Raw genomic sequence first — 16,801 nt, 5'->3', positions numbered from 1 at the left:
ATACGACGAAACGTCATAGGACAAAAGTTGTAGATGTCTCCAAAATGAAACGCCATTTGCTTTCTGACTCGTGATACGACTTACTGATTAGCCACCAATTACCCCGAAACGAAGGTCTGCACCGTCGTTAAAATTGCATCCATATTTCGGAATTTTCCTGGGCCAAAAGTTATACATTTGCATAGCTTAGAATATTTCCTCAAAGAAAAGAGTGTCCAGCATTCGGGATTAGCACTCGCATACATACTTGGTAATTAAGGAAGAAAATAATACAGTTTAGTAAGTTGAAATTAATAGAAAATGGATTACAACTGAGGACATCCGGATGACGGCAAATATGTAAATACCAAGTGAATGTATTGGAAAATCAAATGCTCCTCAATAAAATATGCCGGTGTGAGTTATGGATATAAGAAAGCGGTAATCGGAGAGAAATTTAGGCGCAGGGATTCTTAGGTAATCAGATAAGAAGATGAATATTTGTGTTATTACTTAAGCTATTCGAGGACGGTTATAACCTCCAATGATATTCCGCCAATATCCCGCAGAATGGCCGATTGACGATTCTCTTGCTTTCTACCCAAGAAACAACCACGAATTTAAAGGAATGATGAGGAAAATGGCAATACATTACTTCCTTGCTGGCAAGCAGTCAGAGACGTTGCCAAGGTAACACATATATTCGTTGTCGGTCTGTCGGTCACTCAATGCAGAGCATGGTATCGGCAGAAAATAGTAAATGTCTCCGTCATTTGAAGAGTAAGGTAAATTATGAACATAACAAAAGTTGTTTATAATGAAGAGACCTTTCACATACGATCCACAGAGTTTACAGAAAATCAATAGTATAAGAGAAAATGGAGGAAAACCGTTGTGGTTTTCCTATAAAACCCCCGTCTTTTCAAAGATTTTAAAATGATATGCATATCGAAACCTTCCCCGGGATGAGTATACTCTAAATATGAAGTTTGGTTGAGATCTATCCAGCCGTTTCGACGTGATGATGGAACAGACAAACAGACAAACAAATAGACAGACACGAAAAGTAAAAACCACCGATTCAGTCTTGAGCTGACCTAAAACGGATAGATATTTGAAAATTTGGCAAAACAAAAGGAATTACAGACAGCGGACCCCCTACAACTTTATTTATAAGATAACAATGTTGAAAGTGTGAAAATCAATTCCAGGGTTTGAGTGTAGTACACCACACCAATGATAGTGGATAGAGTGAGGGACTAACTGCAGGGAGAGCGATACTTTTTAAACTAAAAATACTAGCTGTTTATACTCACAAGAGAAGACAATGGCGGAGAAGCGAGCTCGCTCCTTAGGGTGGAACCACCGAGAGAACATGCACTGGAGGGATGGGATGACGACGCCCTGCAACAAGGATTAAATCAGCGTTAATGTAGAGTAAATAAGTATATCGCTCGTGGTGTTCACACATAAGGATACATGTTCAAGATGTTCGTACTATTCTGTTAAATGCTGTATTCAAATTATCAAGAAGAATGTGCTGAATGGATCCAAAGTTCATGAGCTAGTTCAACACTTCAGGAACTGGTATAAATTGAGAACTCCCTGCATCGTCTCCAGATACTCATGGTTGATCAACTACATCTTCTAGCGCGCTACCCTGAGACAGATTGAAGATGATTCCAACCAGGAACAGGGTGATACCATTCATTCAAACTTTTCACCTTGAAGCTAGAAAATGTATTCAAGAGTTAGGTCGTCAACATCGATAACAAATAACTCAACCACCTGTGATTCTCTGACGATTTTGTCCTTATCAGTGAAGCTGGTAAATTTGAAATAAATTCTGTAAGAGCTCAAGAAGGCCTCTTAAGCTGTAGTGCTGTAAATGAAACTGCAGGAAATTAAAATTATGAGGTTGAGCAATATGTAGGGGAACATTGATAATCACATACTAAAAAAAAAAGGTAATGTACTAATGTATGTGTGTATCTGGAGTACATCGTATTTGAACGGGAAAAGCAGGGCCAGATATAACCCGAAGAATTGGTTTGGACTGAGTGGCATTCGGTAATTCCAGCTACATCGTCCAAAACCCGAGATTCCAAATAACCTCAAGAAAGATATCTGCGACATGTGCTCAGTCGACTCCGAGTCTGCCAGCGAACGATGAAGCGGGTGATGCTGAGCCATATGTTCCTTGTTCTTCTAGTTTCCCCCCTCCCCCTTAGGTATCATTATTTAGCACTATATGAGGATTGGTACTTAAATATCAGCAACCATTTTGTTACAAACGATACAAAAGAGTAACCTTCGTGAACCCCTACAGTCCCTCGATGTAGCCACTAGCATTGCATAGAACCCGTCCCCAGAGCTGCAAAAGACGTGTTACACCCATCGCAGCGCCTGCACTCTGGATTGTGTGGATGGAGAGGTCTATCGCCTGAATAATGTCTAGAACAGTTGGGAAGTGGATACCACAAAGTGGTTCCTTCATCTTCGGAATCGAATAAAAATCACAGGAGCTAAAGTCTGGGGGATGGTAGAGCACTTCCGAGCCTCACTGAGCGTATACCTCAGCCACCGGTTGCGCCATGTTCGGTCGGGCATTGCCCTGTTAAATTATGAGAAGAGTCTGCAGAAAGTGTACCTGCACGGTCATGGACACATTCAGTCTTTATTTAACTGGGTTGTTCCTCTTTCGAGAACGTACCTTTGGACCGCCTCCTCGCGGTCTTCTTTGCAGCACAACACAGGTCCGAAGAATTGGATAAAAAAAGTCAATGTACTGTCATATACGTTAGGTAACCACCTAACGACTTAGGCCAGATACACTAGAGACGTTTCCTGGCGTATATACAAAGGTGTTGCCACTGTTAAAACACCAACCACTGAGCGAGTGGCTGCACTGTTTGAATCACGAGGCTGCCAGCTTACCTTCGGGAGATAGTGGGTTCAAACCCTTGCATCGATTTTCCGTGGTTTCCTATTTTCACACCAGGCAAGTGCTGGGGCTGCACCTTAATCAAGGCCACGGACACTTTCTTCCCGCTCCTAGCCATTTCCTGTCCCATCGTCGCCTTAAGACCTATCTGTATCGGTGCGACGCAAAGCAAAATGAAAACAAAACGACGAATCCTTGTATCCTGTATATATTTTCTTCTAATCACTGTTTGCTCTTCATTTCATTGTGCTTGATTCATTGTTACTGGCAGGACGCCCTCATCCCCCCTTTCTCAATGTGCACATCAGTTTGTGCAGTCTACTGTTCTGCTTTTCGACGAAACCCCCATTAACTTTCTCTAATATAGATACCCATCCAGTTAGCTTACTGCATCCCATAACACAGAATTTAAACAATCTTAACACTCCGCTGTTTTTACCGAAACTTTGCCAAATCGAATGCATCCTTGTCGGCTTAATGTAGGTCATCTACTGTGCAAGAAAATAAACCCAGTGGACACCAAAGCATGTGCTCGACGGTTTGGTTTTCTCTGTAATCACACTACATCATGTCGGCGTTGATGTAGCCTCACCTCGCCAAACTGACCTCAGACAAATCCACTCCTGGTCTCAGCCTGTTTAGTCATTAACAATCCAACTTTCATCAAGACCAGGTGGTAAAGTTTCGCATTTTATCTTCCACCCTCAGAATTCGGGGAACCTTTGCCTTCCACAGTTGTAACTTAGCCCTATCAGTTGAAATTTTTAGTTCTGTTAATTTTTGAAGGAAACTTTACCTAGACCCAAGTCTTTGCACAGAGGGTCCATGTCCATATAGGGAATGAGTACTTTCATGGTCAATTTTGGACTTCTCGAAGGATGGTGCTATTCTTGAGAAATGGTAAAGCCCTCGACTTCAATCAAGCTCTTATTAACCTGCAGGTCTCATTGTGAGCCACGTCCACCTGTTTGACATGAGCTAATTTTACCAAACTGGACAGGAACACTCCGTGGCGAAATGACAGAGTGCCAATGCTGAAGTTCGAAGAATTTGTGCTTAACTACTCCACTGTGATCCGAACAATTATTTCAGTAGATTATTCTTGGTGGAAACTTTCAATTTTCAGTTCATACAGTGTTTCGTGAATGTCAGGACTCTGCCACGAGTAACTCCTAGGTATTTTTGGAGTGTCACAGTGTTGCCGTTTAAAATCTGATGACTGATCACATTACTTTCACCCAATGATGTGCTTCCTTGTACATTAGAAGAAAGGTATACACTTTTCTCTTAGCAAGGTTCAGTCTTGGCTGGTTTGCGTTATAATAGCTTGACTAGCCTTCGAGTATTGTAGTCCACGATTTCAAAGTATAAGCGCCATTTTTATATTTCGGTTCGAGATTAGTATAAAACATTTTAGCCTTAATAACATATAGCAATGCACACTTTTCCAGAGAAATAAGTACGAGTAACCTTAATATACGTCACTATACGCATAGGAGCCACACACAACAAGCATGTTGCTTTTCAGACAAACAACGAACGTGCCAGAATATCAACCCTAAGAGTCGAAAATCTCGAAGAATATTTGCAGGGGTCAGTAGCCACTTTTATTTCGGAGAATAGAGGAGCTACATGTCCTTGTGTCTGATGCACTGGTTTTTCGATTTACTACTCCTAACCAGTGGCGGCCACTCCTTGTAAGCTAATGAACTGTAACTCACTAATTATTGTTATATAGTTATTATAGCTGAGGCCATACGATTATTATTCTTTTATTATTATCATCATTTAATTAACACTGTTCTTTCGAACTGTCGGCCTAACGAAAAGCAAATATCTGAAGCATTCTCTTTTTAACTAGTGGTGTGAAGTGCGCTTGCGTACGTCGTGTAAGAGCTGAAATGATGCGGGCTTGTGGAAGCCGCGTCGAGAAAATACTTGTACGCATGCGCGATGAAACCATGTCGTCGCGACTCCAATGGGCAGCGACGATGCTCGTCGCTCTTCAGAGATTGAGTTGTGAAATAAGAGGTGAGAAGTTTACGTTGTGCTTGTCTCAACCTGGTGAACACAGTAGAAAGCCTGCCGAAGAGGCCCCTTTCTTTTAGAACTGTGGAGATAAAAGGTGAAAATAAAACAGCTGGGTAGGCCTAGTCTACAGTGAGTGAATATTATATTTATGATATTGTTGTTTTTGATACGTTCCACCCCTCAGTCTGTAGCCCCCTTTGGTATTTCCTGGAAGGAACTACAGGTACTGTGTAGAGACGAGAAGAATGCAAGAACGAGAAATGTGGCCTGCAAGCACGAACTTCCTGTTCTGCCCAGACAGATCGGCTCCTATCTGCTCGTATCTGCTATATGAAAACATTGACTCACATTTTGCAGTTCGCTGGATTACAACTGACAAGAGCGAAGAGCTGCCAGTAGAAGATAATATAAAGTCGCCTGGATAGTAGCGGAGTTGCTATGGTAACCATTGCATCACTGTGCATTCTTCTGATCTCCCAACAGTAGTGAGTCAGCTGAGAGCTCCCAGCCAGATATCATATTGACGGCTTCTCCTCTCTATTCTCTTCGACTTGTTCCTCTTGAACCTTCTGGAAGACGTAACTAGAATGGTCTCATTTCGGCCACAGTCCGAAAAGTCTGGAATTCCATCATCGGGGATACAAAGGAGGCTAGCCGCGAGCTAGGGGATAATGGAGTTGGACAGCAGTAGAGCTGATAGTCGTTGTTGTAGTGTCGAGTGTGTGGTGGGTGTACCAACAGAGTCACTGTCAGTTGAGACTTGGATAACATATTTTTAAATTGTTTTACAATCTGCTTTACGTCGCAGACAGGAAAGGGCTTCGTGTGAAAATGGGAAACCACGGAAAAGCATCTTCAGGCCTGCGACAGTGGGGTTCGAACTTACTATCTTCCAAATGCAAGGTGATAGCTACGTGACCCAAACCGCACAGCCACTTGCTCGGTAATAGTGTGGCTGTTGTCAGTTTTGTTCTTGGAGTGAATACGACAAAGAGTAATGTTAAAGTGTGGTAGCTGTTGTTTAGTGGTGCTGTGTTATTCCAGCCGAGTAATACGTGCTGAGTAATTAACTGTGTAGAACGGCCACGTTGACTGTGTTGATTGTGTGAGTGACTAGACTCATTTGGAGTCGAGTCAAAGAACATTCGTCGTTCGTCGTGATTGCTGGCGGACTGTGTGTTTAAACTTGTCTGCGTGCAGCTGTTGTGTGAAGCGATTGAGCATACGGAGCCAAGCGAAAGTGTCAATTTTGTTAATGAGGATTATTGCCCATCCAGGTAATACCAGCGAGCCACACTACCAGCTATGAGGAACACAGAGACTTTGGAAATAGACAGCAATTGGTTAAGTGTGGTTATTCATGGTCGAATTTAATTGTGTGTGTGTGTATGTACTAACTTGGTCATCTTGAATTAAATTAGATCGATAAAACGACAGAATTTTATTTCGTATTATTATTATTGTCCTCCTCTGTGGTGTAGTGGTTAGTGTGATTAGCTGCCACTCCCAGAGGCCCGGGTTCGATTCTCGGCTCTGCCAAGAAATTTGAAAAGTGGTACGAGGGCTGGAACGGGGTCCACTCAGGCTCGGGAGATCAACTGAGTAGAGGTGGGTTCGATTCCCACCTCAACCATCCTAGCAGTGGCTTTCCGTGGTTTCCCACTTCTCCTTCAGGCAAATGCCGGGATGGCACCTAACTTAAGGCCACGACCGCTTCCTTCCCTCTTCCTTGTCTATCCCTTCCAATTTTCCCATTCCCCCGCAAGGCTCCTGTTCAGCATAGCAGGTGAGGACGCCTGGGCGAGGTACTGGTCATCCTCCCCAGTTGTATCTCCCGACCCAGAGTCTGACGCTCCAGGACACTGCCCTTGAGGCGGTAGAGGTGGATCCCTCGCTGAGTCTGAGGGAAAAACCGACCCTGGAGGATAAACAGATAAAGAAGAAAGATTATTATTATTATTATTATTATTATTATTATTATTATTATTATTATTATTATTATTATTATTATTATTATTATTATTATTATTATTATTATTATTAATGTAAGCCTCCGTGGCTCAGGCGGCAGCGCGCCGACCTCCCACCGCTGGGTTCCATGGTTCAAATCACGGTCACTCCATGCGAGATGTGTGCTGGTCAAAGCGGAGCCGGTGCAGATTTTTCTCCGGGTACTCCGGTTTCCCTGTCATATTTAATTCCCAAAACACTCTCCGGTATCATTTCACTTCATTTGTCATTCATTAATTATTGCCCCCAGAGGAGTGCGACAGGCTTCGGCAGCCGGCACAATTCCTATCCTCGCCGCTGGATGGGGGTTTCGTTCATTCCATTCCTGACCCGCTCGAATGACTGGAAACAGGCTGGGGTTTTTCATTATTATTATTATTATTATTATTATTATTATTATTATTATTATTATTATTATTATTATTCTTTCTTCGTTTCGGCCTGCTGTGGACCACGTTATTTCAACCGTTTGCATCCTTGAGCTTTAATTCTTCCCCAGTACTCACGCATTCTCGTTCTGTGAGCCTCCTTCCTTTCATCAGTCCACTTCTTGCCTGTTTTCAACTTTGGCCTTTCTTGGAACCTCTTGTATCCCTGGAGCTTTTTCTGCAGAGGAGCACGTTTCTGGATGTCTTCGAGTGTGATTCCTATTTCTTGAAGGTCTTTTTCAACTTCGATAAACCAGGGTCCCTTGGTTTTCTTGTTAAGAAAGTAGGAAAAGATCCTATTGGTTTGTCTCTGTGTGCTCATGCGTGCTATATGGCCATAAAAATTAATCCTCCTTTTCCGAATCGTGTCCGTTATCCTCTCCATATGCTGGTACAGATCGCTGTTGTGTCGTCGCCTGTACTCACCATTTTCTTTGATTGGTCCAAGAATCTTTCTCAGGATTTTTCTTTCTTTAGCTTCTAGCTTCTCCATCAGACCTTTTCTGTTCATTGCAAGGCATTCTGCTGCGTACAGTGCTTCCGGGCGTACAACCGAACAATAATACCTAAGCTTGGCGTTGATGGACACTGATCTTTTGTTGTAGACATTCCTGGACAGCTGATATGCCACCTCCGTCTTGTTGATTCTGCACATGATTGCTTCTTTCTCAGAGTTGTTAGGTACTATCCACTCGCCTAAGTACTTAAACTTTTCCACCTGCTTGATTTTTCCCTGTTCCACAATGAGCTCTCTGGGGGCTGGCTTGATGTTGGTTATAAACTCTGTTTTTTGGAAAGAGATTTGAGGGCAGCTTTTGCTGCTTGGATTCTCAGTAGGTTAATTTGTTTTTCAGCAGTATCCAGGGAATCAGAAAAGATCGCTAGGTCATCTGCAAAAGCTAGGCAGTCTATGATAAGATCATCTTTCTTATATCCTATTCTAAGGCCATTCTCAACCTCTTCCTTGCACATCTCCTTGCGCCATTCCCGAATGATTTTCTCTAGAGCGCAGTTGAAGAGAAGCGGTGGTAGTCCATCCCCTTGCCTAACACCAGTCATGATTTCAAAGACGTTCGAAATTTCTTCCCTGAATTTCACCCTGGACGTAGTGCTGGTTAAGGTCTGTTGAATGATAGCTCTCGTTTTGTTGTCTAAGCCCATTTCCTTCAGAATGCGGAGGAGTGTGTGTCGGTCTATGGAGTCGTAGGCTTTTTGGAAGTCAACAAAAGTAAGTACAAAATTCTTATTCCTGGATTTTTGGTACGACAGGACAGACTTAAGGTTCATGATCTGCTCTGCACAAGATCGTCCTTTTCTAAAGCCTCCTTGGTATTCACCCAACTGTGAATCAAGTTGCTCTTCTGCCCGAGTTTGAAGGGCTTTGGAGAGAATTTTGTATGTTACTGCGAGAAGGGAGATGCCGCGATAGTTGTTTACATCTGTTTTGTCACCTTTCTTATGTAGGGGATGAATCAGGGCTGCTGTCCAATCATTTGGGATCTTCTCTGTTTCCCAGATCTCGCGAATGATCTCAGTTAGTTTATCGATCGCCTTTTCACCTGCAGCTTTCCAGAGTTCAGCAATTATCGCATCTTCTCCAGGTGCTTTGTTGTTCTTTAATGATGTAATTATCTGTTTGATTTCCTCTTTTGTGGGGGGAGAAGAGTCTGGGTTGGGATGTCTGGATTCTTCAAAGGTGAATTCTGATTCTGGTTCTTCGCAGTTAAGAAGAGATTCAAAATATTTAGCCAAGATTTGGCAGTTATCCTTGTCGTTGTAGGCAACTTCTCCATTTTGATCTCGGAAGTGTAGACTTGGTGGGGTGTACTTGGTGAGGTTGTGTTTGAAGGTTCTATAGAAATCCCTAGTATTATTCTTATTGAAGTCCTGCTCGATCTGTGTCAGTTGGTTTTTGTCAAATGCGCGCTTTACTTGGCGGATCACTTTCGCTGCATGTTTCCTAGCCTCCAGAAAGTCTTCATATCTTTCTGGATTCTTCAGGGAATTCCATCTTTGCCAAGCGATTTGTCTTTGTGTTATGGCTTCATCACATTCTTGAGTCCACCACGGATGCTTCTTTGGTTTCTTTAGCAATACTGTCTCCTCAGCCGTTTCAACAATGGCATTTTTCAGTTGTTCCCAATTTTCTGTGTCCAAAGACTGAAGTTTCTGAGTGAACTTTTCGCTGGTTTTCAGCTTTTCTGTATCAAATTTGCTAGTTTTCTTTATCTTAACTCTTTTGGTGTTTCTTGGATGAAGCTTAATTTTGATCTTGGATAGATAGTGGTCTGAGTCAAGGTTAGCACTTCTCAGGACTTTAACATTTTGGATCTCTTGTGTTGCTTTTCGTGCAATGGCAACATGATCTATTTGAAATTCTCCCAAGTGAGGATTTGGTGATATCCATGTCTTTTGTTTTCTTGGTAGATGTTTGAAGGCTGTTGACTTAAGAACAAGATTGAATGCCTTACAAAGCTCTATAAGCCTTTCCCCATTTCGGTTGGTTCGTCTGTGGGCTGGATAGTTTCCAACGATATTTTGGAATTTCCTTTCTTTGCCAATCTGGGCATTGAAGTCTCCAAGCAAAATGATTGTGTGTTTGTCAGGAATTTTTGATATAACATCTTCCAGGTCCTCTCAGAATTTGTCTGTTCCTTCTGGGTCTTTCTTGTTTGCCTGGTTAATTGGTGCATGTACGTTCACAAGCGTGTGTACGTTGTTCATACTCCGAAAGCTAAGCATCGAGACCCTGCTGTTAGGAGAGCTGAAATCGGTGACTGAATCAATAATTTTCCTGCTGACAATAAATCCTGTGCCGAGGTGTGGTACAGTTTTCATCACACGTTTGCCAGTTTTCCCGTTGAAGATTCTATAACCTTGTGATTCAAACGCATGTTCATCAGTAAACCTTGACTCTTGAATTGCTGTAATTAGGATTTCATGATGGGAGAGGACATCCGTAAGATGTTTGAGTTTACCAACTTTCAAGAGGGAGTTGGCATTGAAGGTAGCAAAAAATTTTTGTTGTTTGTGGCTGATTTTGTTCCTAGGAGTCTCCGATACCTCCTTGCATGTAGGTGCAGGCTCCCCAGAATCCGAAGGCCTGCTTGCGTCCCTCAAGGCGACGGGGGATTGGTTACCACATGGGGTACAATTTCTTGTTGAATTTTCCTCCATGCTTTGCAGTTGAAAACTTGTAGTTTGGGGTCGGTGTAGTTTTACATCGACCAAGTTACTTCCAAGGTTGGAGAGAGCCTGATGTTCGACTCGGGATGGCATTTCCTCCATACCCTATGCCTCGGTTCTCCCGCCGGTACTCAGGTGGCTGATTGCAGTGGTTTCCCACTGGGCGATGGGGGCGCCACGTCCCTACGCCATTATTATTATTATTATTATTATTATTATTATTATTATTATTATTATTATTATTATTATTATTATCTGAAAGATCACTCAGACTTCTGCGATTGTGGGGAGCAACAAACTACCCAACACCTGTATGACTGTCAGTCCTGCCCTGTTCGTTGTACACTTCAAGACTTGATTCAAGCCACGGAAGAGGGAATTTCTGTTGCCCATTTCTGGGCAGACATTGTGTGAAACATGTTTTGTGACATAAAATGTATTCTGTTTTATTTGTATATAATACCTTATATGTATTTTTAAGTTTCTCAACACTCTGACACGAAATAAATAAATAAATAATAATAATTATTATTATTATTATTGTTTGCTTGATTTTTACCCCTTAGGTTGGTTATTTAAAAATAGTACATTTCACATCAGATTTCTTGCACGACCCGCCACTCCTCTTAACACAAGAAAGAAAGAAAGAAAGAAAGAAAGAAAAAAGAAAGAAAGAAAGAAAGAAAGAGATAAGAAATTGTTTTACCGAACACATGCCCTGTAGTACTCGGAGAGCTATGAAGACGTAGACGTTACTTCTTGCTGCCAGCACACTGAAGAGACCCAGTACTCCGGTAAGAGCCACTCCGGGCCCGAACACGTACCTGCCGCCATAGTGTTCAGCCAGTCGACCACCTATCAGCTGAGTGGCGATATAACCGTAGTAGTAAGAAGAGAGAAGATGTCCTTGGAGCCCTTCGTCCCAAGAGAACTCTCCCTTATCATCACCACCACCATCACTCTCGGAACTTGAACTATCCTCAATGGGGCATACATCCTCCTGCTGCTCCGACGTGGAATGGTTCACAGAATGTACCATAGCCACGATAGCCACCGACAGGTTGACTTTAAGAACATACTGGAGGGTGATGCCCAAGAATCCGAGCAGTGCTAGGACATAGCGTGCTGGAACTTCCCATCTGCCATCTGGAACATGATAAGAATATCTTCCTTGCTTATCAAAATCTCTAAATGAGCTTCCCTCTTATCAACAATCATTAATCACTGCAGCCTGCATTTTCATACAGCACATAATCTGCGATTTGGGCTCAGAGAAGCAGATTCTCAGCTAAACATTAAACAGTATTAAGTTGATAGCATTAGTATTAAAAACTCAAGGGAAGACTGTAACTTAAATTCCCTCAATACGTTCAGGCGTTGCGATGACATTTTCTGAAGCACAAGCTGATGTATTAAATTTATTTTATTTTGTAAAATCCTAAAAATGTAAAAATAAAATAATGATTTCACTAGACTAAACAATACTAAACAAAATGTGCCAGTAGAAAATTATAACAGATTTACTTTAAGCGCAGTAGTTGACATAGTACGTATAACATTAATAATTAATATTACAGTTAGTACGAAGTATACACTGACTTAGCAAATGTCATGGGACAGTCACCTAATAGCGTGTGGGGACTCCTCTGGCCCTGCGAACTGCAGTGAGACGCCGTGGAAGTGAGTCGACAAGCCCCTGGTAGTCCTCTGGACGCAGCGGACACCAAATCATTTGCAAAGCGGCCGCCAATGCTGGTCTGTTCGTGGGTGCAGGATCCATGCCGCGGAGCTGCATTCCAGGACATCCCAGATATGCTCGATGTGGCGGCGCGTTATCATCTTGAACACCGCAGAACCGTCTGGGCGCTGGAAGGCCAAAAATGGGTGGAGATGGTCTCCGAGGAGATCAACATAGCGCGTACCATTCAAAGTCTCTTCCAGAACAACTACGGGGCCCATTCCATACCAGGAAAATGCACCCCAGACCATAACAGAGACACCAGCGCCCTGGACCACACCTTCGAGGCAGGCGGGATCCATCGCTTCATGTGGTCTGCGCCATACACGGTGCCTCCCATCGGCATGGTGCAGTTGAAATCGTGATTCGTCCGACCATATCACGTTACGCCATTGTTCCAGTGTCCATCCCTGGTGACTGGCGACAAATGGGCGTCGTTATGCCCGATGACGTTGGGTTAACAGTGGCACCCGTGTGCGGCGCCGGCTCCCATACCCCATAGAACCCATGTTCCTACGGAGTGTCCACTGTGAGACGTGTATAGCACTGCCTGTGTTGAATTGAGCCGTGATTTGTTGCACGGTTGCCCGTCTGTCACTATTGACAATCCGTCTCAGATGTCGCCGGTCACGGTCATCGAAGGTGGCTGGACGGCCGGTCGTTCGTCTGTTGTGCACTGTGACACCCGCATTTAACCATTCACGATACACCCTGGACACGGTTGATCATGTGAAGCCGAATTCCCGCACCACTTCCGAAATCGCACTTCCCGTCCGTCGGGCACCGACCACCATACCCCGTTCGAACGGTGTCAGCTCACGACGACGTTCCATGTTACACCAGTCACATGCACAGCCACTGCTCACAAGGTCTCCTATACAATTGCCGATGGCATAGGGGGCGTGTGGGGCGCAGACAACACACCTGCGCATCAGTGCTCCGCTATCCCATGACATTTGCTCAGTCAGTGTATACCCATTCATTAGAGCCATATTGGGAATTTGTATGTTGGGTATTCAGCCCGAAGGCTGGTTTGATCCTCTACAGCTCCACCACCAGCTGTCATAGATAGCCTAGGTGTCACTGAAGAAGCATACTGGGGAATGAGGAGTGAGGTCGTTTCCCGTTGCTTTCCTCACCGAGCCAGAAGTTGCTATTACACATCAGTCTGCCAAGCTCACTGAAATTCATGCACCAACCGATCCTATGAGTGATATTTTCACAGCATTCGTAACAGGGACTGGCTGCTTATCCCTCATACCTCGGTCAATTTCATATTGTCAAAGCCAAGGATGAGACTGAGACAGATCAATGAAAGTAAGATATTTATTCTAGCCCTTACCAGAAGACATAGTGCACTGAAAACACTACATCCTGCCAGCAAAGACATTATTGGGAAATATGTGAATATATTTTTTGCTAGTGGCTTTACGTCGCACCGACACAGATAGGTCTTATGGTGACGGTGGGATAGGAAGGGTCTAGGAGTTGGAAGGAAGTGGCCGTGGCCTTACGTAATGTACAGCCCCAGCATTTGCCTCGTGTGAAAATGGGAAACCACGGAAAACCGTCTTCAGGGCCGCCGACAGTAGGATTCGAACCCACTATCTCCCGGATGCAAGCTCACAGCCGCGCGCCTGTAAGCACACGGCCAACTCGCCCGGTATGTGAATAAAAGTAATGGAATTACTTGTAACGGTTGCATTCTTAATAAGTTTTACTTGCAACCGTTATATTTTATCAAATGTAATTAATGAAATGAAATAAATGAAATAAATCAAGAGATACTGAATTGAATTGGTGAGGGGAGAACAATTTGTCGAAATGAGAATGGGAGAGGGAGAATGAAATGGCACAGGACTTGTTCAGTTAGTTTTTGAGAGAAGTGTAGGTGGTATAAATGGCAGGGGTAGACCCTGGTTACAGTAGATGTAGAATGCAGTAGTTACGTGGAAATGAAACGGTTAGCACAGGGTAGGGTGACATGGAGAGCTGCATCAAACCCGTCTATGGACTGATGACCCAAGCAACAACAAAGATACATTTTTCAGTCCTACTACAGCAGAACCAGTAACTTAACCAGTACTGGATGAGGTACGTCCTTACCTCTCTAATACTTCCAAAGGCATCGTACTTGACACAAACGGTGTTTTTAAAATTAAACACAGATATACCTCCAAGTGCCCCTGTAGGACGTCTCTTCAGTAAAGGCAAAGATATACTTTCCCCCAAAGACGTCGAGGCTTAACGATGAGAAAAGAATTAATTTATTTGCAAAGTAAATGATATATTATTTGAAACCAGTAGCGTAGGCAGGATCGGCCAAAGGGGGGGGGGGGGAGGTTATAAAATGCTGATAGAACATAATGAATGTGCGTGTGTGGTGCGCGCATCCAAGACTTGTCGTTATAAGGACATTGATATAAATGTTACTGATGCTGATATTTAGATTGCAGTACACTAAAAAATCTCACATCAAAATACAGAACAAGAACAATACGATGAAGGTCAATAGTTTTCCAGCGAATGTTTACAATCTAAAATCCAATTTTCGAGGCTTCTTAGAAAATAAATTCAACACTTTATTAGTTTTACAATATTATGTCTCTGAATGTTTGTTTAGTTTATTGTTTATTGACAGTTTCTGTTTATTTTCTTTTTGTATAAGAATCCATAGGGGATTCGAACCTCCAGTAACCCCCAACCCCTAGCTAAGCCCCTGTTTGAAACGCTAATATAGTAGTCATTAACTAAAATAAAAGAACGATGGGAAACAATTGCGCAAGTTCCATGTTATCATGCTGTTTCACCGAGTGATGATATCCACTTTTATCTCTGTGCTAAAAGAATAAGAAACTGAAGTAATATATTTTTCTTGCAAACTTTGTATTATTTCAACCCCGTACGATTTCCTTCAGACTAGCTCTCTATAAAGTCTGGTGATTTTATCGATATGCTGGATTACAAGTGCATAAAGTCAGTGTGATTGTGATATCACTTATTACTTGTAAAAGTAGTTTACAATTGTAATTCAGCCCAATTGCTTTTTTCTTGTACTCTTTCCATCACTGATTAGAGCGCATAACAAACCAAAGGATTTAATTAGAATTCAGTTTATATATTAAAGAAGGCTAACACTTGGGATTACATCAACATTAATGCTCACTAGATTGCCTGTCAGTATCAGTGAACATTAAGATGAAAGTTGTCAACACGAAGATGTGCCTAGCAGTCATATATAGCTCGGAAACCTGCGGCTTGACGAAGAAAGAAAGAAAATCTACCCATTAATGTTTGAAGTAAAAGATTCAGGGTGCTGTACTGGTAAACAGAACATTGAGAGGAAGGAAAAATTAAGAATATATCTCCTAATGCGGCAACCGACATTCTGAAGAAACAGGCGCATCCAGTGGGCAGGCTTATCTAGCACGCATGCCGGAAGAGAAACTGGTGAATAAGGCACTGGGGGAAATATTAATTCGAAGCGCTCCGTAGGACGGCCACGGCTACGCTGGATGGATGCCCCGAAAAGGATTTGACAGCCATCGACCTCAACGACACCATCAGGAACCCAACAGAGAGCAGATAGGACTGAATGAAGTTCGTGGTAGCAGCGCGTGGTTCCTAAATGTTGTATAGTATAGACGCCTACCGAGATCCCCGGTTTGATTCCCGGTCGGACTGGGGATTTTAATTGCGTAACCTATGGTTAATTTCTCTGAGTCCAACACCTTGGCTGAATGGTCAGCGTTGAGGCCTTCCGTTCAGAGGTTCCCGGGTTAGATTCAAGGCCGGCTCGTGGATTTTAATCGCGTGCGAGTAATTCTTCTGGCTCGGGGACTGGGTGTTTGTGTTTGTCCCAACACTCTCTTCGTCATATTCAGACAACACACCACTCTACCAACCACCACAGAAACACGCAATAGTGCTCTTGTATGCAGGTAATTAGGTCAGAATGCAAACTAATTTGGTTATTAGGAAGAGTTTACGCCGTTCTTCCGTAATGTTGTGAGAGTAACATCACTTTTACGGGCTCTGATAGGCCGAACCGCTAATGCTTATGCAAAGCTCATACCATAACCGTTGTGCAGATAGGAGTATACTCGTTATTAGAGTCTAACCTATCACTGCATAAATATCCGGACTCTAGACTGATTACATTCCTCCACACAGGGTTGGTGTCACTAAAGGCATCCTGCCGTAAAACAGGGCCAAAGCTACATTAAACACCGACCACTCTTGGAAGAAGATAACCCTGTATGGAGCCCTATCAGATGATCTTTGTCCAGCTTATTTCGATAACTTAACTGACATTTTGTCGTAGCCGGCAACCCAGGTAGTGGTTCATGTAGCCTATTAACAGCGAGTAAGGAGAGAAGTGCTACTAAGAAAATATCATGAAGGGGAAACTGAAATGATAACAGATGATGAAAGACGAATGAAAATTGAAGATTCTCGAAGTCCTTTCCTATACATTGAGGATCT

General features: G+C 43.0%; 1 protein-coding gene across 4 annotated transcripts in view; it reads right to left on the bottom strand.

Annotated features, from left to right (window-relative positions):
- LOC136869295 (sialin) overlaps window positions 1-16,801 on the bottom strand; it is a 144,985-nt gene that overhangs the window by 43,830 nt on the left and 84,354 nt on the right. For all 4 annotated transcript variants that reach the window (XM_067144837.2, XM_067144839.2, XM_067144840.2 and 1 more), the window contains 2 exons: window positions 11,285-11,724; window positions 1,296-1,383 (listed from right to left, as the gene is read on the bottom strand). In XM_067144837.2, coding sequence (XP_067000938.2) covers window positions 1,296-1,383; window positions 11,285-11,724 — 528 coding nt within the window. The remainder of the gene's footprint in view (window positions 1-1,295; window positions 1,384-11,284; window positions 11,725-16,801) is intronic.

The sequence above is a fragment of the Anabrus simplex genome, chromosome 1 (genome assembly GCF_040414725.1).
Source record: "Anabrus simplex isolate iqAnaSimp1 chromosome 1, ASM4041472v1, whole genome shotgun sequence".
In the NCBI taxonomy this organism is placed as follows: domain Eukaryota; kingdom Metazoa; phylum Arthropoda; class Insecta; order Orthoptera; family Tettigoniidae; genus Anabrus; species Anabrus simplex.
Note: the sequence above shows the minus strand (reverse complement) of the source record. Positions and strands in the feature narration are given on the sequence as shown.